Source organism: Euprymna scolopes, chromosome 19, assembly GCF_053919585.1.
Source record: "Euprymna scolopes isolate OS-2025 chromosome 19, ASM5391958v1, whole genome shotgun sequence".
Lineage (NCBI taxonomy): Eukaryota > Metazoa > Mollusca > Cephalopoda > Sepiida > Sepiolidae > Euprymna > Euprymna scolopes.
This window is the reverse complement of record NC_136500.1, coordinates 58,621,702-58,646,354: the sequence shown is the minus strand read 5'-3', so window position 1 is coordinate 58,646,354 and position 24,653 is coordinate 58,621,702. Positions and strand designations below refer to the sequence as shown.

Below are 24,653 nucleotides of genomic sequence, written 5' to 3'. Positions count from 1 at the left end.
TAAATAACTAAATTTGGAATTTGTAAAAGATCTCACTTGGATTTCTACTTAAAGGTCTTTAGCATAGAAATACATACAGGAAATACTTTTTTTTTTAATTGCACAAGATCCTTTTATTTATTTTAAAAATATTTGTTTTGCTTCAATAAAGTTTTGTAAATAAAACTATTTCTTTTTTATGAATCTCCAAAGTTTACAAATAAATTTGTAAATAATTTTTTTTTGATTTTCTGTATATATAAAACAGTAGGTCCTTGTATGTATGCATGCATGCATGTCTGTGTGAAAATATTTAACCGATAAACTCTTAAACACTGAAATCAACAGGAAAGAGTAATCATATACCAAAGATGGTTTATAAGGAATAAAATCTTTGTTTGGACGGATGAATAACACAGAAATATGTTGGCAAGTTGAAATGCATATTTCTATCACTTTTGCGTATGCACATATTCATTTATAGCTTGAAGTGGTTTATTTTTTTATCTTTCTTATCTATCGGTCGATAGCTCAAATGATGAAGAACGCAGCTGATTCTAGCTGATGCCACCAAAATCTAATGATCAATAAATTACTTAGAGGTTGAAAAAAAACTTGAAATCAGTACTATATATATTAGGTACAATATTCAATAGAGAACTGGCTCTGTAATAATAAATATAAAATCTGCATGAATTAAAATATATTTAAGCATATTTTACAGCCGGGCAAGGTTGAGTGCCCCTGCTAGTTTTCATTAAAAATGTGTGCATAATAAAAAATGCTTGTGAATAAACTATGTATATTTTTAGGCTATTAGTAATTTTTTTTTTTTTTTGCAAATGAAACTTTTTTTTAGTAAAATAAATATGCAAATGCAAAGTTACAAGGTGCTACTAGATCAGGCTGTCTGAAGATATTGGCTTCTTGACTTAAATACACCTAAGGTTGATGTTATTCTCCCCTTTTCCTTTGAAAACTCAATCATGTTCTGCAAAACTAAATAAAAATTATTCTCTACAAAACAACTAAACTAAACTTCATGAATAAATATTTGAAGATATAAACAACTTCAAGTATAAAGATGTTTTTTCCAAAATTATCAGATTTGGCATTAAATAAATTGAAAAAGTTTGATATGCCGTAGAACAAAACAAGCAAATCAACGTTACAAATGTGCATATATATTATATTGTTTTCTTCATAATTCAATTGGAAGTTGGAAAAAAACAAAGCCGTGGTGTTATGGCAAAATATATCCTTTTGGCTATCGGACATTCTGAGGTGCTCCAAATCTATTTTATCCGTTTATCTGTTTTGATACTACACTTCACCTTTTTTTAACCGCAATTAGTGTAGAATTAATTCTTCTAGATTTTGTTCCTATCCAGAGTGCCCCTTTTTGGGGAGTTGAATTTTCGCCACATTAAAAACCGACCTTGTGTCTAACTCTGCCCTCGTGGGGAGGCAAGTAAATAAGAACACTAATATGCATTCAGTTGCCAGAAAAAAACCCAAAAAAAAAAAAAAAAAAAAAAAAAAATAACTGCCATGTTATTAATTGATACTTTTGGATACAATAAACTTAATTCTTCTATTTGTGTTAATGCTCTTATATATATATATATATATATATATATATATATATATATATATATATATATATATATATGTGTATTTTTTTTTAATTGTAATGAATTATACTATTAAACACTTGTAGCAATTATTAAATATGTGTCAACATACTCAAACATTTATTGAATGTAAATCTCAAATAGGAAAAAGTTTCTTTTATGAAAATTAAGACTTTATATATAAAATCTTTTGACATAAAACAATAAATTACTTAGAGTTTAAAAACTGAAATGTTAAAATTTTAAATCTAGAATTCAACTGAAAAACTTTTCAAATGAAATCAAGAACATTAGGATGATGTATCACATTATGCCATGATTTTGTGGTGACATAGGATGATGAAAGCAACAGTTTTGGTAAAGGTAACTGAACATATATTGAAATAGTGTTTCCCAAATTTCAGAAAAATTTGTACAGTACTTTCAAGTTTACACATAAACACAAATGAGATCTTACTTTACATACAAAATGTTTAATAGATATTTTCATTTAAACATCATCAATATTCTCTACAGACTACGCAATAGATAATCTCTTAATGCCTGGTTCAAACCCGTGGAAAAATCTGCACATATACAAATTTATTCTTTTTCTTTACATACTCTCTGTGAAACCTATTTGCTATATTCAACTCTTGAGAACACCCATTTTATCAGGTCCATTTCAATTCCGTGTTGATTTTTTCTTCTCACACAAACAGAACATTTTGCTTCTTTATGAAGATTGAGTGTATTATGTGAAAAATTTGCTTTCATCGCTTAAACTTTTCACCTGTGACATCTTTAGTTTTTACATTCTGGCAGAATGAATTTATTAGGAAATACCACAGTTTGTTCATGGCAGATTACTTGAATTATTGATCACATAGTTTCAGTGTTTTTTATTCGTAGTGTAATTGTTGATATCAGTTTGTCTTCAAATTTGATTTGCCCTCCAGTAAGGCTTTTGGTTTATTTTATTAGACCTCGATAAAGTCCGCTTGCTAGTAGATATAAATCTGAGTTTTCCTGTCATCAAAGTGATACATTTGAAGAAAAAACATTTGACTGAATAAGTTGAAGTATCGATGTACCTCATCTCTAGTGTTGTGAGATGTAGGTTTTGAATCCTTGCCTCCAGTGTTGTATGACAAGTTTGGGCAATGTTTGAATAAATCTTCAATGACAGTGTGATGAGATGTAGGTCGAGAATCCTCCTCACCAGTGTTGTGACCTTGAAGAGCTGGCAATAATCAAGACTAGCGCACTAGTATGATTAAGAAAGGTGTACTCACAAAGATATGTTACAGACAGTAGGAATCTGATTCCGTGGCTATAATTGTAAATTGTGTCTGGCTAAGTTTATTTATATCCTGAAACATGTAGATCAACTAACACCATAATATACGTGAAAGATCAAAATAATATATTAATGACCATTATGCACAGCAACTACATCTTCCTTGCCAGAGAATCATTAATGTTAAAATTTGTAAAGAAAAATATATAACTTTTTAAATTTTGTTTGGTAGAAAGAAATCTGGCAAAGTGTTCGATTATTTCACAAGTGCATAATATTTATTTATTATTAATATTACAAAAGATTAGATTAAATCAGCATGGAATCATAAATTTCAATCTGAGAAAGCAAAAGAAAAATTAAAAATAGTCTTCTTTTGAGTTTTACTTATATTTATAAATAAATCCCTAGACTATTCCGGAAGAAATTGCTGTTTTAAATCTTTTTTTTTTTTTAGCTAATGATAATCATTTTTTTTTTGTTTTCTTTTTCATATTTTCTTTTCTTTTTTTCCTCTGTTATTATCATTTTCAACAAGACCCTATTTTTAAATGTTTTGCAAATAAAGCCCTAATAGTTAACTACCAAATGAAAGGATAAATAAAAAACAAAAAAAAAAAACAGCAAATTTATCCTAGAAAAAATGTTATACAAAAAGGTATAAAGATTAAAAAAATATATACTGTAGGAAAATATATCATAACTGCAAATAAAGGTTACTTACTTGGTGCTCTGGACACCAGTCGTAAAGGCCTCAGCACTCTGAACGCTCGTAAGGCTTTCACATCAAAGCCATCGTTATTCAGAAAAGATAGTACTGTACTAATAACACTGTAAGCAAAGAAAAAAAAGTTTTGTTTTTTTTAAATCAATGAAAATAAATTTTTGTAAGAAAAATAATAAAATGTTAATAAATTTTGTGTTATACATGTCTTAGACCATTAATCATGTAAATTTAAGGACTGGATTTGGAACAAATTCTTAGATTTTGTAGTTGAAATACAAGATAAAAATACACACACAACGAGTTCTGGAAGTTTTTCAACCTTTAAAACTATATCATTCAAACAGGGTAATGTTTGAATATATGGTTAAGTGGCAGTTTTAGTCATTTAGAACTGCTTTAAAGCTTCACCGCTCACTCATTTTTTGACCAAATTTCAAACAATTATTACAGTTTATAGATCATCTTCTCAGCTATATTGTGAAAAATTATTTTTTCAATTTTCGTTGAGTAAAACAAAAGTTATATTGAATTTACTGGTGTTCAAAATCGTAAAAAAAATGTAAGGTGAGCAACGTTTTTATGACTGGTTTCCATAGCAACCACATCGTTTCAGTGACTAGTGTTGCTACTAATTCACTGCTGTCGTGAAAGAGAAGTAACAAGCGAAACAGACAGAATGAAACGGATATAATTGGGGGTACATTATTGAAGCAGACGAGTGCCGTACATTGTTATCACATGTGTGCATATTATGTTCATGGGGGCCCAAAAATAAGACTGAAATTAAACAAAAAACAAGTGAATTTATTGGAAGCCTGGAAAAATCATGGATTACAATAGAAAAATGCAAGCATGAAAAGTAATATGGTTAAGCTTGAACATGAAGAAGTAAGGACTAGTTGTTAAAGCTGGAAAAGAAAAAGACAAGATATTCTAGTAAAAAATATAATAAATTTATAACTTAAAATATTGCAGCATTAAGAATTTAAAAAAATTCAATTTAACATTATATAATCAATTCTTATGAATGAGAGAGAGAGAGAGAGCCTAACAGAATGAGAGAGAGAGAGAGAAAGAGAAACAGAATGAGAGAGAGAGAGAGAAAGAGTAACAGAATGAGAGAGAGAGAGAGAAAGAGTAACAGAATGAGAGAGAGAGAGAAAGAGTAACAGAATGAGAGAGAGAGAGAAAGAGTAACAGAATGAGAGAGAGAGAGAAAGAGTAACAGAATGAGAGAGAGAGAGAAAGAGTAACAGAATGAGAGAGAGAGAGAAAGAGTAACAGAATGAGAGAGAGAGAGAAAGAGTAACAGAATGAGAGAGAGAGAGAAAGAGTAACAGAATGAGAGAGAGAGAGAAAGAGTAACAGAATGAGAGAGAGAGAGAAAGAGTAACAGAATGAGAGAGAGAGAGAAAGAGTAACAGAATGAGAGAGAGAGAGAAAGAGTAACAGAATGAGAGAGAGAGAGAAAGAGTAACAGAATGAGAGAGAGAGAGAAAGAGTAACAGAATGAGAGAGAGAGAAAGAGTAACAGAATGAGAGAGAGAGAAAGAGTAACAGAATGAGAGAGAGAGAGAAAGAGTAACAGAATGAGAGAGAGAGAGAAAGAGTAACAGAATGAGAGAGAGAGAAAGAGTAACAGAATGAGAGAGAGAGAGAAAGAGTAACAGAATGAGAGAGAGAGAGAAAGAGTAACAGAATGAGAGAGAGAGAGAAAGAGTAACAGAATGAGAGAGAGAGAGAAAGAGTAACAGAATGAGAGAGAGAGAGAAAGAGTAACAGAATGAGAGAGAGAGAGAAAGAGTAACAGAATGAGAGAGAGAGAGAAAGAGTAACAGAATGAGAGAGAGAGAGAGAAAGAGTAACAGAATGAGAGAGAGAAAGAGTAACAGAATGAGAGATAGAAAGAGTAACAGAATGAGAGATAGAAAGAGTAACAGAATGAGAGATAGAAAGAGTAACAGAATGAGAGATAGAAAGAGTAACAGAATGAGAGATAGAAAGAGTAACAGAATGAGAGATAGAAAGAGTAACAGAATGAGAGATAGAAAGAGTAACAGAATGAGAGATAGAGAAAGTAACAGAATGAGAGATAGAGAAAGTAACAGAATGAGAGAGAGAGAAAGTAACAGAATGAGAGAGAGAGAGAAAGTAACAGAATGAGAGAGAGAGAGAGAAAGTAACAGAATGAGAGAGAGAGAAAGTAACAGAATGAGAGAGAGAGAGAAAGTAACAGAATGAGAGAGAGAGAGGTTAAGTGTTTCAGAGAGGGAGAGGAGTAGAAAGATTTATAGAGCAACAAAACATCACAGAACGACAGAGAGAGCATTACTGAGTGTGAGAAAATGAGAAAATTAGGGAAAGAATTATAGAGGGGGGGGGCTAGAGTAAGAAAGAGTGAGTTAGAAAAAGAAAGGGCGTCTGAGTGTGTGTAGATTGAAGAGGGAAGCAGAGTTCAAAAAAGAAAAAAAGAAAATGTTCTAATCCTTGAGATATAATCTGTATTTGTAGTCATTGAAGTATTTGAGAGAGCAATGTTGTCAAGGAGATTTCCATTATATTTTCCCATTTCTTGGAGATGATTTCAATCGCGAACCATAGTCAGAAGAATAACTGGGATGGAATAGTGATTGCTTGGAGGTTCTACGCATGGGTTCTTCCTTACAATGAAATACATTTTTAATTATTTTACATTATTATTCCATTTTTCCGTTCCATCTAAATCAATCAAGATTCAGTTATTTCATTCTTTCCAAATCTGCATAATACTATTTCTCTTTCGTCCGTTTCTGCTGAGAATTCAAGGAAACAAAACCTTTGTTTTATTTATTAAACGTTATAAAAAAAGAAAAGTTATTTATCGATCTCGATGGCATAGGATATTTGCAACACTGAAAAAAATTATGTTAGGTTATGTAACAAAAATTGTGTACGATCCCGATTTCCATATTGAAAAAAAAAAAAAAAAAAAAAAGAACACCCAAAAAACTTGTCTCTTTAAATATCTAAAGAAAACTCGTTAAAATCCCGTTTTTACAAAAAGCACTTATAAACAGAAAAATAATATGTAATTGTGAAATCGTTTAGAAATAATATATATATATATATATATATATATATATATATATATATATATATATATATATATATACAAATTATTTTTAATATCACATAAAATAATAAATAAATATGAGGTGTCTAAAATATGTTTCCAGATTTTTTTTGTGCAGGCATTTAAAATTTGTTGTAGACTCTTGAAAATTTAGTATGTTATTGCTATGCACTTTATGAGATGACACCAATTTTTACAATTTCAGGTTCAAATGAACAGCTACAGCAGGAACTGGAATACACTCTACTAAAACCTGATTGTCATAGCTAGTGAAGTTCAAAAATGCAATCTGGCCGTGAAGAAACGATATGCAATAAAATTCTGTTTAAAACTTGGAAAAAATGTCACAGAAACGTATGGAATGCTTTTGACTGCTTTTGGACCATCTAGCATGAATTGAGCATCAGTTTTGAGTGGCATAAAAGATTCAAGGAAGGCAGAAAGTCTGTGAGGGATGATGAGAGGTGTGGGAGGAGTAAGAAAGTCAGAACACCAGAGTAAATTGGTCAAAAAGAATTTCATGGATAAGGACCGTCGTGTGTCTATAGAGACAATAAGTGCACAGTTTGATGTCAGTGTGGAAACTGTATACACAATTATTAATGAGAAACTGAAGATGTAGTGGATTTGCGCACTGGGTGCTCCATTCTTGTCACAGATTATTTGACTAAGATTGGCATGAAGACAGTCTCTCAGCCTCCCTATAGCCTAGACTTTGCTTTGGTTATTCTCTAAGCTCAAAGAAAACCTTAGATGACGTCGTTATGAGACAATTGATGAAGATGAAAGAGGCTGTAATAAGGGCCATTGGCATGCTCACACAAGAGGACTTCCATGGGATCTTCCAGAAATTGTTGGAACGGTACAACAAGTGCATTGCAACCCCAAGAGATTACTTTGAACGGGACTAGAGTTTCATGTGTGTACTATCAATAAAAGTGCTCATACGAAAAAAGTCTGAAAAACTTATTGAAGGTTCCTGGTAAATAAATAATAATATGCTAAAATATTAGCTTGTTCAAAGTGGCAGCAGCAGTTAATGTTGTTTTTCCATAATGACTTTTGATTCGACAAAAACTAAAATCTGCAGTTTCCTTTAACCAATCACAGCAGAAGAAATATTCAAAATCTCATGCACACTATAAAAACCTGAACACAGCCTTGTCTCCTTCCTGTTCTTTAAAAAAACCCCAAAAAAACATGCCTGTATTTCATACTGTCAAGGCAGAAAAGGATATTCTTAGGGGCTCCACCCCAAATGTGGCAACAGTACTCTATCTTGGGACGTATTTAACTCTTGTACAGGTAGAGGATTGCATTGGGAGTGAGATATTTTCTGAAACAGTAGAACAAAGCCTTCATCTATAGATTTACTAAACCTGTGTGATATTACTGTCAGCAGATCAGAAGTTTATCTCTCGAAATGGAAACCGTATTGCATGTCGCTCAATAGATTGTTTTTGTTGAGGTGATTGCTAACTTTTCGATTTATCACAGACTCAAACAATTTACTCATGATGCACAGCAAGCTGATTGGTCTGTACTGAGATGCAGAAAACCTATCCCCTGTCTAATCGATATAAATCGCTCTTCCAACAGCACGTGTCTGCCCTCTTCTTTTCCAATCGACCACACCTAGCCTCTCACCACCAATGTCACACCGCACAATCTGAACGTCAGCAATACGAAATGTTCACGACTCTTCTTTCTGCTTCTCCACGGAAGTTTCCCCAGCTTTTACACCCTCCTATCTAGAAAAAAAAAAAAGGAAGAGACAGGAAAAAAAAAATAGCTTCTCCTATCATGCCCTGCCTTCCCAAGATGCCCTTCGAGTATATAAATGAGCTAGCCATCCTTTCCTTCTTTCCCAGTACTTTTTTTTCTAACCATATACCCCCCCCGATCTTCAAGATCAATAAGACACTTTATAATCCTTTATCCAAGCAGGCCGCCTCCTCTCATGTTGAGGCCTCTGGGGAAGAACTTCTTGGGGGTTAAATTTTTCAGGTTCACTACAGACATTCTCGTCCAGTTGTAAAGAACCACAATGTGGGGCTAAGTCGAATTGGGGTGCATCGTTAGCTTCTTGGTGGATATCGACTTTCTCTTCTTCACTGCCATCACTGCGCACCGGCAGGGTTACACGACGCAGGTCTAGGATATGCTGGAGAATGCCATTCACCATCACGTTGTTCTTCGACTGCATTCCCCGTTATGACCCCCTCCCCCAGCGAATGGTACATTTTGCATTGGGGGGCTTCACCCACACCTCCTCGCCCACTTTAATGGTAGCTTCTTCACCCTCAATTCCTACCGTTTTCTTGCACGGATGCCGCCACTTATATACGAAGATGGCTCTATGAGGCACAGTTATCTCATCTTGTCTGGTTTTTGGTGAGATGTTGTATCAAAACACCACCTCCATGGGTGAAATGTTGCTTTTTTCCGCAGCAGCCTTGATGGTGCAGGATTCTTCTCCACTATCCCATTGCCACTCGACCGATATACTGCCCTAAAAAATTGCCTTACTCCCCACTTATCACACACCTCTTTAAAGGCTTCTGATTGGAAAGCGGAGGGCCATTGTCCATTAACAGTTCCTCAACTGGCCATTTCTCAAAAAATATTTCTTCGATGACCCCCTCCAATCGCCCATGCAGCTTCTGCCCTGATCTCTTTCCATATGGAAAACTTCCACAGTCCACAGTCGACCATCGACAGATACAGCTTATGGCGATAATGGGTCACATCAATGGCCAATAGCTTCCAGTCCTCTGCAAGGTGCAACTCTCCTGCTTCGTGTCTGGATGGTCCAGAGTCTATCGATTGGCAATCCTGAGAGTGCTCTACTACCTCCCTGACCTTCTTGGTGGTTTCCAGGTAAACCTCTCTAGCCAGGAATAACGTCTGTTCTCGACCAAAATGGTCCATTTCATGTAACTTTTTAACTTCCTCCCCTGCACAGCATATTGAGGAAACCTCCTTACTCTCTTGCAGCCAGACCTTCTTTACCCGTGTCATCGAATCCGCCTTGTTCTTTCCTGATGGGACCAACACTACAGATACCTTCAACTGGAATTCTGCTATCAAATCTGCGAGTGCTCCAAGCCTGCGCTTGATCAGCATTTCTGGTCCTAACTCTCTTATCGCCAGTCACTGCCAACCTGAAACTACCGTTGCCGAATCGGATTTAATTTCAATCATTTTCAATCCCCACTTCAGGGCCAGATTGATTCCTTTCATAGCGGCCTCCAGTTCGCCTACGTTGATATAAGAATAGTCGTTTTTCTTTCTTAGCTGCATCTTCCACAGTTACACCTCCCAGCTCTAATATGATGCCCTGCTGGCATCGCACCAAATCACTCCCGTGTCTCCGCCGCTGATGTACCATTCCTACTTTACTGGGTCTTCTTTTGTCACTCTCACGATGATTTCTGGGAGCATGTTCGTGACCTCCTTCGTCACATGGCCCTCCCAGCCATCAGTGCCCGTTTGTTGTTTAATATCCTGAGCCAGCCGGCGATTGGATAGTGTCCCACCAGTCTCCCGCAGACCGAGAAGAGTTCTCGTTTTGTCAGGTCAGTTCCGATTTCAGGTATTGCATTTACTCGTCTAAAGACAAGGCTTCGTTTGCCATCTCGGCATAGTTTCAACCCCAACGCCGCTCCTCCATCCAGGGACTCCGCCGGTTTTGCAGTCAACCCATACCTCACGGCATGGCCTCTCACTTTCTCCGCTGTCACCTCTGCTTCCTCCACGAGAATGTTGTCAATGTACGAACTATTGACCTTGTCCACTGTACAGTCTTTATTCAGCACAGTCTTCAGTACGGCAGTCATAATTTTGGGGGCTGAGCTCAGCCCAAAGCCTAACCTCGTCAGGCAATACATCTTCCCCTTGTACTGGGCCAATTGATGTAGCCAGAGTTTTTCATCTACATGGATCTGGAGATAAGCAGACTTCAGGTCAACAATCTTAGTGGCCCGCTCCATCCTTCTCTATTTTCTCATAACCTCTTCGCATACGTCAATCCCCTTTCCAGTGTGGCAGGCTACGTATCTGTTTAATTCTCTGAAATCCAGTACCGGTCTAACTTTGTTCTTTGTGGGTTGAACAACCGCCAGTAATGGTAGCACTCCTTTTTCTTCCCCTGTCCATGGTTTCAGAATTCCCTCCTCTATCCACCTCTCCACTTCTTCCTCGAATCCTTTTCTTATTTCTCCTCGCAGTGTTTTCTCATAGCAGCTTACTTTGTTTTGTAGTTCCGGTGGCCCGGGAGATCCATTTCCATTCCATCGTCCACCTCTCACCATTCAACCTCGCTAGGAAATCCTCATCTTCGATGTAGCAAGCCTCCGGTTTTTGCGTTCAGATATTTCTATCACTTTCCACTCCTGCCATTCCTACTGCACCGAGGCATCCAAAAGTTACTTGGCCCCCTCTCAACGTAGCGCTCCCAGTTGGTTGATCGCACTTACACCTAAAACCTCATCAACATCACCAACCAGACAATCCAACACCAGGGCTCGTAGTCCAGTAGGTACACCTTGCACCAGTACTTCCACTGTTGTCTCTCCTAGGCATTTCACCTCCCTGCAATCCACGGTCTTAATACTCCTGGCTCCGCTCCATGATTTAGCAACATTCTTCGTTACCAATGTCGTGGTGCAGCCTGAGTCAACAAGGGCCATGGCTCTCTTCCCATTGACTACTACCGGTAACTGAGGCAACGTTTCGTTGTGCGCCATTTCCACATAGAAGGGGGGAACCACTGGCGCAATGGCTCCCCTTCACTCGTTTTCAATAGCGGCTAATGTGCCCCACTCGTCCACATCGGTAACAGGTGACCCCCCAGTCTCGGCTCTTTGCAGTCCTTGAGCAGGTGAGGACCCTGGCACCGGAAGCACTTGATGGCAGGTCTCCCCTCCTGTCGCCTCACTGCCTGTCTCTCGTCATTCAAGTAGGGCCTCATGCACTTATTTCACACAGCAGCAGCCACGATTGGGCCCTTGACATTCTTGACAAGGACTCTGGCGTGGATCAAGAGATCGTCCACTTCCATTGTATTGATCTCAGTGATTCTCTGCATGTTCGCAGAGATTTCTTCTGGGAAGCCGTTCACTAGGTATAGCTTTACCATCATCTCTAGGCTCCTCCCAATGTAACAGCCAATCCTGCCAGTCTCCTGATCTCTGTAGCAAAGACGTCAACAGACTCGCCAGTCTACCTCAAACTTGCAAGCTTGCCGAGTGCTTCAAGTGGACTCTCAGCAAAAGCCAATTTCAGTCTTTGCTCCACTGAGGCAAGGTCTCCCTTATCTTCATCGCGCATCTGCTGGTAAATAGTGAGTGCTTCCCCCTCTAAGTAGAGCGGCAACTGGGTGACCACATCTTCGATTTTTTGCAACCTTGCCACCACTTTTAATTTTTCCAGCCATTTAATTAGGTCACCCTCCCCAGTGAAGGGTCTCAACATCTGAGTTGAGAGTCTCCAGTCAGCCATGTTAACCTGCTTGACACGCCGAAATAGCTTCTAATTGATACGAATCGCTCTCCCAACAGCACGTTTCTGCCCTCTTTTTTTCCAATCGACCACACCTGGCCTCCCACCACCAATGTCACACTGCACAATCTGAACGTCAGCAATATGAAATTCTTTTCAATAGAAAATGTTCACGACTCTTCTTTCTGCTTCTCCACGGAATTTTTTGCAGCTTTTATATCCTCCTATCTAGAAAAAAAAAAAAAAAAGGAAGAGACAGGAAAAAAAAAATAGCTTCTCCCATCATGCCCTGCCTTCCCAAGATGCCCTTCGTGTATATAAATGAGCTAGCTATCCTTTCCTTCTTCTTTACCAAAGAGTGATGCAGATACGCCCGGTATGTTTTTTTTTTTTTTTCTAACCATATACCCCACATCCTGTGTTTTTAAATACTGAACAAGTTTTCAAAGGTGTTGGGAAGTATCTTTCCTGAAGGCAGCGATTGAACAACTTTAGTTCCGGTTTTAGCTTTTTGAACATGATGATTAGAGTGTTGTCAGGGCCAGTTGCTTTGCTGGAATCAAGGTTCTTGATAAGATTGGAGACATGTCGGACAGATATATGGATGTTACTCAGAGTATTGTCGGTCTTGGGATGCGACCATTATCATACAAGGTGGAGTCTAATGTGAAGAAGTTCTTGGCAAAGAGTTTGGTTTTGTCAAATGCTGATGCAATCACCTCAAGACCATTAATGATGATTAGGATGGAAGTTACACAGCTGTTCAGAACCCTAATAGTTATGCGCCAAACTCGCGGGAACCTAGCCTTTGCTCTACTACTTTATACTTTACAGTTAGGGTGATAGATACTTATGGTTCTAATGACCTTTGGACAGTGGTTGCTAGCAATCTTATAGACGACTTTAGTTTCTGACCATCTATTTCGTTTAAAGCAATTAAAATAATGATCATAATATGTAATTGCAGCAGCACATTCGGGGGTGTACCACATTTGGCTATTTGGTTTAGTTTGGAGTTTTTTTAGGGAGTATATAGCTATCAACATCAATCGTTAGCTACTCTGTCAAGTTGGTTGTTATAGTGAACATAGAGCTTTCTGAACATAGAGCTTGGAGGTATATTCGATATGTACATACAGAAACTGTCTCAGTCGGACATAGAGTAACAATACACCATGATGTGGCGAGGGGCATCCAAAGACTTTTTACTGTTAGTTTTAATCATAATTGACCAACTGAGTGATCGGAAGCTTCTAGTGGAGACCTAACGGAGCAGGTGGTCAGAAAAAGATTCAGAAGGCTTGCAAATTGATCAGGATAGATTTGTCAACAATCTGGATTAGATCATAGGCAAGAGAGAAATCATGACAAATCTTCCCTTCATAATCTGCCTTATTAGAATGGACCAGCTATTCAACGTTGTGGACGTTCAAATCATCACAGACATGAATGTTGGTTGAGGGATGGGGCAGCCAGGATGTGGTCAATTTGATTCGCGATACTCTCAAAGATGGTGACACCATCGTTGTGAGGACGGCATAAGACAAATAGGAATGCGGTGTTGTGTGTAAGTGCTACTTAAAAGCACATGTAAGGTAATTTTGGATTTTCTTTGGAGATTTTCCGACTGCATGGGGAGCCATCTCTAATGTAGGTACATATCCCATGTCTGTCATGAGGATCAGGTTTGAAAGTTAAGTTAGAATAACCTTTGATCAAGAAATTGATTAATGAAGTAGTTGAGCCAATGTAAATCAAAGTAACAATGAGTCAAGTTTACAGACAAAATAACATTTCTTTCAACAGAACATTGTTGAGACTTTGAACTTTCGTATTCTACAGACTTGTTACCGTAAGCTGGATTGACGTTGCCATTCTTTTCTCTCTACAAAAATAAGACTAATTTACATAGCATCATATCAAAAAAAGTTTCCATTTATCAATTCTAGAATAAAGCTTAATGAGATCGATTGTCTGTTGAATGATGAAGAATCTTATGAGAGGATTGAAAATGATGAATGGAATGAAAAAAATTCATTACTTCTGAAGACAGTTTATGACAAGTATTTGTTCACATTGGATTTGACGACGACCATGTTGCAGTCTGAAGGGATCTATTCCTGTGGTGATGCGTTTTTACGAATGGGAAGTTCGTGGCAATAAACTCTGTCCATGGTAATTTCGTTAGGCACATGGACGAAAGAAAAAAGGTTTTGCAGTTGTGATGAAAATACAAGTTTTTACAAGAAGGAAGTAGAGGTAGACGCTCAGTCAAGCAGCTACCATGAAAATAACTACTTTATAACTGGTTCTTACTGGAACCCCTTAGAAATACAAATTCTATTTAAAAAATACTTTTGTCTTCTAACTTTGATATTTAACTAGTAGCCTTCAGATCAATCTCATATAGAAATTTTAGAATTGTATGTACCCTTAATATTTCTTTGGTTGTATTCAAAGATATAGCCCCCCCCCCCCGGCCACGATTTTTGAGATCCTTTGGAGGTGGGCATTCAGAAAATTGTAATCTTATGAAATGAGTCAAGATTTTTGCTGGAGAAAATAATGTCTACTTCATTAAAACGCTCTCTGCTACAATAATTTTAATGTTTTCCCTTCATTCATTCATTGGTTTGTCTATAAGAATCTCCATGCGGTACCCGAGATGTGAGAGATAATGATAACGACTATATAGACAAGTTATTTGTTTTGAAATGGAGTAAACTCTGCTTTTAGACTGAATAAATCAGTTGAGCTCATGTTTGAGGTGTCAGGTAATCACTGATTATGTTGCTGGAAATGATTGCACATGTGAATAAACGCCATTATGTAGCAATTAAATGTAATATAATTGTATAAGAATTAAAGATATTGTTATTATGTAAGAAGTGTTTTGTTTTATGGCATACCAACCTTTTTGGGTTATTTCATGTCAACTCCATTTATTTTGGTAAAAGTATTTTATGCTTGAGGATCACAATATTTTTAAACATTTAACAAATTTTGTGTTCTATATAGAGCATTTTCAGACTGTTTCTTTTATGTGTACATTTTGTTTGCACGCAGTATATGTGTACATTTTGTTTGCATGCAGTATATGTGTACATTTTGTTTGAATGCAGTAGATGTGTACATTTTGTTTGAATGCAGTAGATGTGTACATTTTGTTTGAATGCAGTAGATGTGTACATTTTGTTTGTATGCAGTATATGTGTACATTTTGTTTGCATGCAGTATATGTGTACATTTTGTTTGCATGCAGTATATGTGTACATTTTGTTTGTATGCAGTATATTTGTACATTTTGTTTGCACGCAGTATATTTGTACATTTTGTTTGTATGCAGTATATTTGTACATTTTGTTTGCACGCAGTATATTTGTACATTTTGTTTGCACGCAGTATATGTGTACATTTTGTTTGCACGCAGTATATGTGTACATTTTGTTTGCATGCAGTATATGTGTACATTTTGTTTGCATGCAGTATATGTGTACATTTTGTTTGCATGCAGTATATGTGTACATTTTGTTTGCATGCAGTATATGTGTACATTTTGTTTGCATGCAGTATATGTGTACATTTTGTTTGCATGCAGTATATGTGTACATTTTGTTTTTATGCAGTATATTTGTACATTTCGTTTGCATGCAGTATATGTGTACATTTTGTTTGCATGCAGTATATGTGTACATTTTGTTTGCATGCAGTATATGTGTACATTTTGTTTGCATGTAGTATATGTGTACATTTTGTTTGCATGCAGTATATGTGTACATTTTGTTTGCATGTAGTATATGTGTACATTTTGTTTGCATGCAGTATATGTGTACATTTTGTTTGCATGCAGTATATGTGTACATTTTGTTTGCATGCAGTATATGTGTACATTTTGTTTGCATGCAGTATATGTGTACATTTTGTTTGCATGCAGTATATGTGTACATTTTGTTTGCATGCAGTATATGTGTACATTTTGTTTGCATGCAGTATATGTGTACATTTTGTTTGCATGTAGTATATGTGTACATTTTGTTTGCATGCAGTATATGTGTACATTTTGTTTGCATGCAGTATATGTGTACATTTTGTTTGCATGCAGTATATGTGTACATTTTGTTTGCATGCAGTATATGTGTACATTTTGTTTGCATGCAGTATATGTGTACATTTTGTTTGCATGTAGTATATGTGTACATTTTGTTTGCATGCAGTATATGTGTACATTTTGTTTGCATGCAGTATATGTGTACATTTTGTTTGTATGCAGTATATTTGTACATTTTGTTTGTATGCAGTATATTTGTACATTTTGTTTGCACGCAGTATATGTGTACATTTTGTTTGTATGCAGTATATGAGTACATTTTGTTTGCATGCAGTATATGTGTACATTTTGTTTGTATGCAGTATATGTGTACATTTTGTTTGTATGCAGTATATGTGTACATTTTGTTTGTATGCAGTATATGTGTACATTTTGTTTGTATGCAGTATATGTGTACATTTTGTTTGCATGCAGTATATGTGTACATTTTGTTTGCATGCACTATATGTGTACATTTTGTTTGCATGCAGTATATGTGTACATTTTGTTTGCATGCAGTATATGTGTACATTTTGTTTGCATGCAGTATATGTGTACATTTTGTTTGTATGCAGTATATTTGTACATTTTGTTTGCACGCAGTATATGTGTACATTTTGTTTGCGTGCAGTATATGTGTACATTTTGTTTGCATGCAGTAGATGTGTACATTTTGTTTGTATGCAGTATATGTGTACATTTTGTTTGCATGCAGTATATGTGTACATTTTGTTTGCATGCAGTATATGTGTACATTTTGTTTGAACGCAGTATATGTGTACATTTTGTTTGAACGCAGTATATGTGTACATTTTGTTTGTATGTAGTATATGTGTACATTTTGTTTGTATGTAGTATATGTGTACATTTTGATCGTATGCAATATGTGTACATTTTGTTCGTATGCAATATATGTGTACATTTTGTTTGCATGCAATATATGTGTACATTTTGATCATATGCAATATATGTGTACATTTTGTTTGCATGCAGTATATGTGTACATTTTGATCGTATGCAATATGTGTACATTTTGTTCGTATGCAATATATGTGTACATTTTGATCGTATGCAATATATGTGTACATTTTGTTTGCATGCAATATATGTGTACATTTTGATCGTATGCAATATATGTGTACATTTTGTTCGTATGCAATATATGTGTACATTTTGTTTGTATGCAATATAGGTGTACATTTTGTTCGTATGCAATATAGGTGTACATTTTGTTCGTATGCAATATAGGTGTACATTTTTTTTGTATGCAATATATGTGTACATTTTGATCGTATGCAATATATGTGTACATTTTGTTTGCATGCAATATATGTGTACATTTTGATCGTATGCAATATATGTGTACATTTTGATCGTATGCAATATATGTGTACATTTTGTTTGTATGCAATATAGGTGTACATTTTGTTTGTATGCAGTATATGTGTACATTTTGTTTGTATGCAGTATATGTGTACATTTTGTTTGCATGCAGTATATGTGTACATTTTGTTTGCATGCAGTATATGTGTACATTTTGTTTGAACGCAGTATATGTGTACATTTTGTTTGAACGCAGTATATGTGTACATTTTGTTTGTATGTAGTATATGTGTACATTTTGTTTGTATGTAGTATATGTGTACATTTTGATCGTATGCAATATGTGTACATTTTGTTCGTATGCAATATATGTGTACATTTTGTTTGCATGCAATATATGTGTACATTTTGATCATATGCAATATATGTGTACATTTTGTTTGCATGCAGTATATGTGTACATTTTGATCGTATGCAATATGTGTACATTTTGTTCGTATGCAATATATGTGTACATTTTGATCGTATGCAATATATGTGTACATTTTGTTTGCATGCAATATATGTGTACATTTTGATCGTATGCAATATATGTGTACATTTTGTTCGTATGCAATATATGTGTACATTTTGTTTGTATGCAATATAGGTGTACATTTTGTTCGTATGCAATATAGGTGTACATTTTGTTCGTATGCAATATAGGTGTACTTTTTTTTGTATGCAATATATGTGTACATTTTGATCGTATGCAATATATGTGTACATTTTGTTTGCATGCAATATATGTGTACATTTTGATCGTATGCAATATATGTGTACATTTTGATCGTATGCAATATATGTGTACATTTTGTTCGTATGCAATATATGTGTACATTTTGTTTGTATGCAATATAGGTGTACATTTTGTTTGTATGCAGTATATGTGTACATTTTGTTTGTATGCAGTATATGTGTACATTTTGTTTGCATGCAGTATATGTGTACATTTTGTTTGCATGCAGTATATGTGTACATTTTGTTTGAACGCAGTATATGTGTACATTTTGTTTGAACGCAGTATATGTGTACATTTTGTTTGAACGCAGTATATGTGTACATTTTGTTTGTATGTAGTATATGTGTACATTTTGTTTGTATGTAGTATATGTGTACATTTTGATCGTATGCAATATGTGTACATTTTGTTCGTATGCAATATATGTGTACATTTTGTTTGCATGCAATATATGTGTACATTTTGATCATATGCAATATATGTGTACATTTTGTTTGCATGCAGTATATGTGTACATTTTGATCGTATGCAATATGTGTACATTTTGTTCGTATGCAATATATGTGTACATTTTGATCGTATGCAATATATGTGTACATTTTGTTTGCATGCAATATATGTGTACATTTTGATCGTATGCAATATATGTGTACATTTTGTTCGTATGCAATATATGTGTACATTTTGTTTGTATGCAATATAGGTGTACATTTTGTTCGTATGCAATATAGGTGTACATTTTGTTCGTATGCAATATAGGTGTACATTTTTTTTGTATGCAATATATGTGTACATTTTGATCGTATGCAATATATGTGTACATTTTGTTTGCATGCAATATATGTGTACATTTTGATCGTATGCAATATATGTGTACATTTTGATCGTATGCAATATATGTGTACATTTTGTTCGTATGCAATATATGTGTACATTTTGTTTGTATGCAATATAGGTGTACATTTTGTTTGTATGCAGTATATGTGTACATTTTGTTTGTATGCAATATGTGTACATTTTGATCGTACGCAATATGTGTACATTTTGATCGTACACAATATGGGTACATTTTGATTGTATGCAATATATGTGTACATTTTGATCGTATGCAATATAGGTGTACATTTTGATCGTATGCAATATATGTGTACATTTTGATCGTACGCAATATATGTGTACATTTTGATCGTACGCAATATATGTGTACATTTTGTTTGCATGCAATATATGTGTACATTTTGATTGTATGCAATATATGTGTACATTTTGATTGTATGCAATATAGGTGTACATTTTGATCGTACGCAATATATGTGTACATTTTGATTGTATGCAATATAGGTGTACATTTTGATCGTATGCAATATAGGTGTACATTTTGATCGTATGAAATATAGGTGTACATTTTGATCGTACGCAATATATGTGTACATTTTGATTGCATGCAATATATGTGTACATTTTGTTCGTATGCAATATATGTGTACATTTTGTTTGCATGCAATATATGTGTACATTTTGATCGTATGCAATATATGTGTACATTTTGATCGTATGCAATATGTGTACATTTTGATCGTATGCAATATGTGTACATTTTGTTCGTATGCAATATAGGTGTACATTTTGTTCGTATGCAATATAGGTGTACATTTTTTTGTATGCAATATATGTGTATGTTTTGATCGTATGCAATATATGTATACATTTTGTTTGCATGCAATATATGCGTACATTTTGATCGTATGCAATATATGTGTACATTTTGATCGTATGCAATATATGTGTACATTTTGATCGTAAGCAATATATGTGTACATTTTGTTTGCATGCAGTATATGTGTACATTTTGTTTGCATGCAATATATGTGTACATTTTGATCGTATGCAATATATGTGTACATTTTGTTTGCATGCAATATATGTGTACATTTTGTTCGTATGCAATATATGTGTACATTTTGTTTGCACGCAGTATATGTGTACATTTTGTTTGCATGCAATATATGTGTACATTTTGATCGTATGCAATATATGTGTACATTTTGATCGTATGCAATATATGTGTACATTTTGACCGTATGAAATATATGTGTACATTTTGATCGTATGCAATATATGTGTACATTTTGTTCGTATGCAATATATGTGTACATTTTGTTTGTATGCAATATATGTGTACATTTTGTTTGTATGCAATATATGTGTACATTTTGTTTGCATGCAATATATGTGTACATTTTGATCGTACGCAATATGTGTACATTTTGATCGTACGCAATATGTGTACATTTTGATTGTATGCAATATATGTGTACATTTTGATCGTATGCAATATAGGTGTACATTTTGATCGTATGCAATATATGTGTACATTTTGATCGTACGCAATATATGTGTACATTTTGTTTGCATGCAATATATGTGTACATTTTGATTGTATGCAATATATGTGTACATTTTGATTGTATGCAATATAGGTGTACATTTTGATCGTACGCAATATATGTGTACATTTTGATTGTATGCAATATAGGTGTACATTTTGATCGTATGCAATATAGGTGTACATTTTGATCGTATGCAATATAGGTGTACATTTTGATCGTACGCAATATATGTGTACATTTTGATTGCATGCAATATATGTGTACATTTTGTTTGTATGCAATATATGTGTACATTTTGTTCGTGTGCAATATATGTGTACATTTTGTTTGCATACAGTATATGTGGACATGTTGTTTGCATACAGTATATGTGGACATTTTGATCGTATACAATATATGTGTACATTTTGTTTGTATAGAGTTTTCAATTGATTAATTTTCTTTTTATTAATCATTGGAACAGTTTGATCTATTGGATTTATAGATATTAGAGTTGAGCATAAAAACAGGCACAAAAAAAAAAAGAACAAAAAAGGCATATGATTTCCACTCTGATGTCATAAAATAATTCTTTCATCATGCTAACATTGCAGCAATTTTATTGCATGAGCGCAATTAATTAACACACTCCTAACATAAACCATTTCACTGTGTATAGAACTTGATAACCCACACAACATGGTGGCCACTTCTGCTAAAGCAAGATTGAACGTATGGTTAATACGGAGCCAAAAGAGAGAAAGATCTCTCCATTTCATAACTTTTTACAGTCATCTCCATTCTCTTTGATCGGTTGTATCGTTGATAATTTATTGAATGTGTTAATGCTCCATGTAGACTGCCATTTCTTGCAGATATATGAATGGCTGTTCATGTTGACATCTGTGGAACTTTAAATTTGTTGTTCAGGAGCTCTTTTCTGGATGGTTTTAGCCATATCATTTCCTCGGATTTCTATGCGCGTTGGGATACAACTAGGGATGTACCGATTATCAAATTGACTGATTACCGATTGATCGGCCTTTGATAATCAGCCGATTAATAGGTTTTCTAATGCTGATTTATCAGCAAATTTTGTTCTCATAAATGATACTAATATTATTTATCTTGTAAAGGAAGACAAGTTTTGCTTGCCAGTGAAAATTTATCAAAGATATATGCATCGTCTACACCATATTATCAAATAACAAGTGTGACACGCTATTACAACTGAACTGAATTTTGAACTTTTACGATGACTAATGTGTTAAACTATATTAGAAATGTTCATTCAAAAGAAGCAAATGTTGCAGCTAAGAAATAGAAGCACAATAAATATTCAGGCACAGACATTCCAGGAAGAAGTGGCAGCAACTACGAGCCTGTAGTGAAACACCAAACTACTATAGAAACAATATTGGCAAAAAAGAAAGTTTAGAATACTAATGATCACAGGTAACAAGAGATCCATTAACTGAGAAGAGAAATGATGTTGATATTCAACCATATTTTGTAACATTTGACATTGGATTTAATAGGCTTATTGCAACTTTGTTCAAATTACAGCATTTCATCAAAAAGTACTTCACTGTTAAATAATCTTTAATATATTTATAAAAGTAAAACAAAAATTCCAAAAATGTCTCTTGCTGAAATTAGCAGCATTTTATGAACTACAGACATCTGAATAGCTACAACAGATAATCCTTCCTTTCTGAGTTTGACAAGTCATTGGCTTTCAAATGACTTTGAATAGTGCAGAGATGTGCTCAGAGTTGTTCCATTCTCTGGTATAAAAACAGGTGCAAGAATAAATGAAGAATTGCACAATGTTCTGAATGAGTATAACATCTTCAATAAAGTTTTCTTAGTTTCGTGGGATTCAAGAACAAATATTGTCGCTGGTGTTAGGGAATATGATTTAGAATAGCTATCATACATTGTAACTCCAGCTGTGACGACAACCATTACATCTAACAGAAACAAGCTGCACGTATGTAAAACCAACACAAAGTCAAGTATCTGCAGAATGTCTTCTTGGTTCCTCCTCTTCTCTTTTCTCTCTCCCAACAATCGAACACAGCATATAATAACAAAACTCTAAAGCACGTCTGACAGCACTGACTTCTGCCAACAGTCTGCCCCTCCTCTTAACAACACAGGCTTTTTATATCGCAAAATCGTTCACCTCTATTTGCATATTCTTCTAACTCACGTGATCACTACTCTATAAATAAGAGTCTTGACCATTTCTTTTCTTTCTTTTTATTTATTTTTGGTGACCGACCCGCACGTGGTCTATCCAGGTAAGTCACGCATTTCTCCACAGTATGTGGCCCCTCTCTGGTGTTGCATGTGAGATGATGCCACAAAAAATAATGAAGAAATTATGAATGTGAGGAGTATGAAGTGTCAACATTGCCTTCACATTTTCATCAAGTTTCAGAAAAATCTAATGGATGGGGTAAAAAGTGTAATTTTTTGCAATTTTAGGACATTTGTGACCCTTTTTGAGCATTTAGGAATGCCAAATCCCAGTGACAATGGACAAACGGTGCAGTTTCATGTCTTAATACATGTATATTTGAATTCAGCACTATGGAAAAACCACTATATAGGCATACATATGAAGTTTTTGAGTAATATGAAAAAAGAGCTCCAAAAAGGCATGTTTTTTTAGCCCTATGAGTCCCAGAGGGATGCGAACCAAAATTATGCCAGTTACCCATACTCAATTTATATTAAGAATAATGGCCTCCATATTTTGGCCAAGTATCAGGAAAATCTAATAGATGGATCAAACGCTATGGGGCAAAAATTGTAATTTTTTACCATTTTGGTGAATTTTTTTACCTCTTTTGAACCCTGGGGACGCCGAATCCCAATGTAAATGGATAACGGTGCAGTTTCATGCCTTAACACACGTATATTTGAGTTGGCCACCGTGAAAAAACACTATACAGTCAGACATATCAAGTTTTTGTTGAGAAATATGAAAAAAGAGCCACAAAAAGGGAGATTTTTAGCACTGAAAGTCTCTGGGGACGTGAATCAGAATTTTGCCAGGATCACCCATACTGAGTTTTTATTAAGAACAGAGGCTCCACATTTTGGCCAAGTTTCAGAAAAATCTAATGGACGGATCAAAAGTTATGGGGCAAAACATATAATTTTTGGCCATTTTGGGGCGTTTTTTTTTTTTTTTTACCTCTTGAGCCACTGGAGGCGCAACAGGAATTTTCGCAAAAAAAATTTTTTTTTTTTACTGCGCACATCTATTGAATAAAATACAATTTGTGGTAAAATTTCAGGGAAAACTAATGGACAATTATCTGGCAATCTTCCAGACTAACATAGTTCCCTCTCCGATAAATCAGGGGACCAATACAGTTTCTCACTTTAATCACTTTCTATTAGCAATTAGCAAATTAACTGAAATACAGGATCAGCTTAATTTGGAAAAACTCATTTAAGATGTGATCACATGGTGGAATTCAACATATTATATGCTGAAAATAAATTAAAAACGAAAAGCTATTGTAATGTGAGCTGTTGATAAGATTCCTACCTTAACAACTTATCAATGAGGATTTTTTGAAAAAATACTCAGTTCCAAGTCTATTTGAAGAAATCACCAAAGAAGCAAGTCACAGAACTTTAACCATAGCAATGATACCTACAAATTTAGCTGTGAGATTATTTCTGTCAAAAGCTGTCCAATCTAATTCTAGTATTTCTGACTTTAGTGGAATCCTTCTTACCATTGTTGAACAATTCAGGTTATCAATGGAAACAAGGTTTTCTAAATGATAAAAACTTGTGTAAACTTACGATGTAAATATAAATTTTAAAAGATCAGC

General features: G+C 34.8%; 1 protein-coding gene across 16 annotated transcripts in view; it reads right to left on the bottom strand.

Moving 5' to 3' along the window:
• LOC145303601 (muscle calcium channel subunit alpha-1-like) overlaps nucleotides 1-24,653 on the bottom strand; it is a 1,244,232-nt gene that overhangs the window by 384,008 nt on the left and 835,571 nt on the right. For all 16 annotated transcript variants that reach the window (XM_080145164.1, XM_080145154.1, XM_080145170.1 and 13 more), the window contains exon 5: nucleotides 3,617-3,723. In XM_080145164.1, the coding sequence (XP_080001290.1) occupies nucleotides 3,617-3,723 (107 nt within the window). The remainder of the gene's footprint in view (nucleotides 1-3,616; nucleotides 3,724-24,653) is intronic.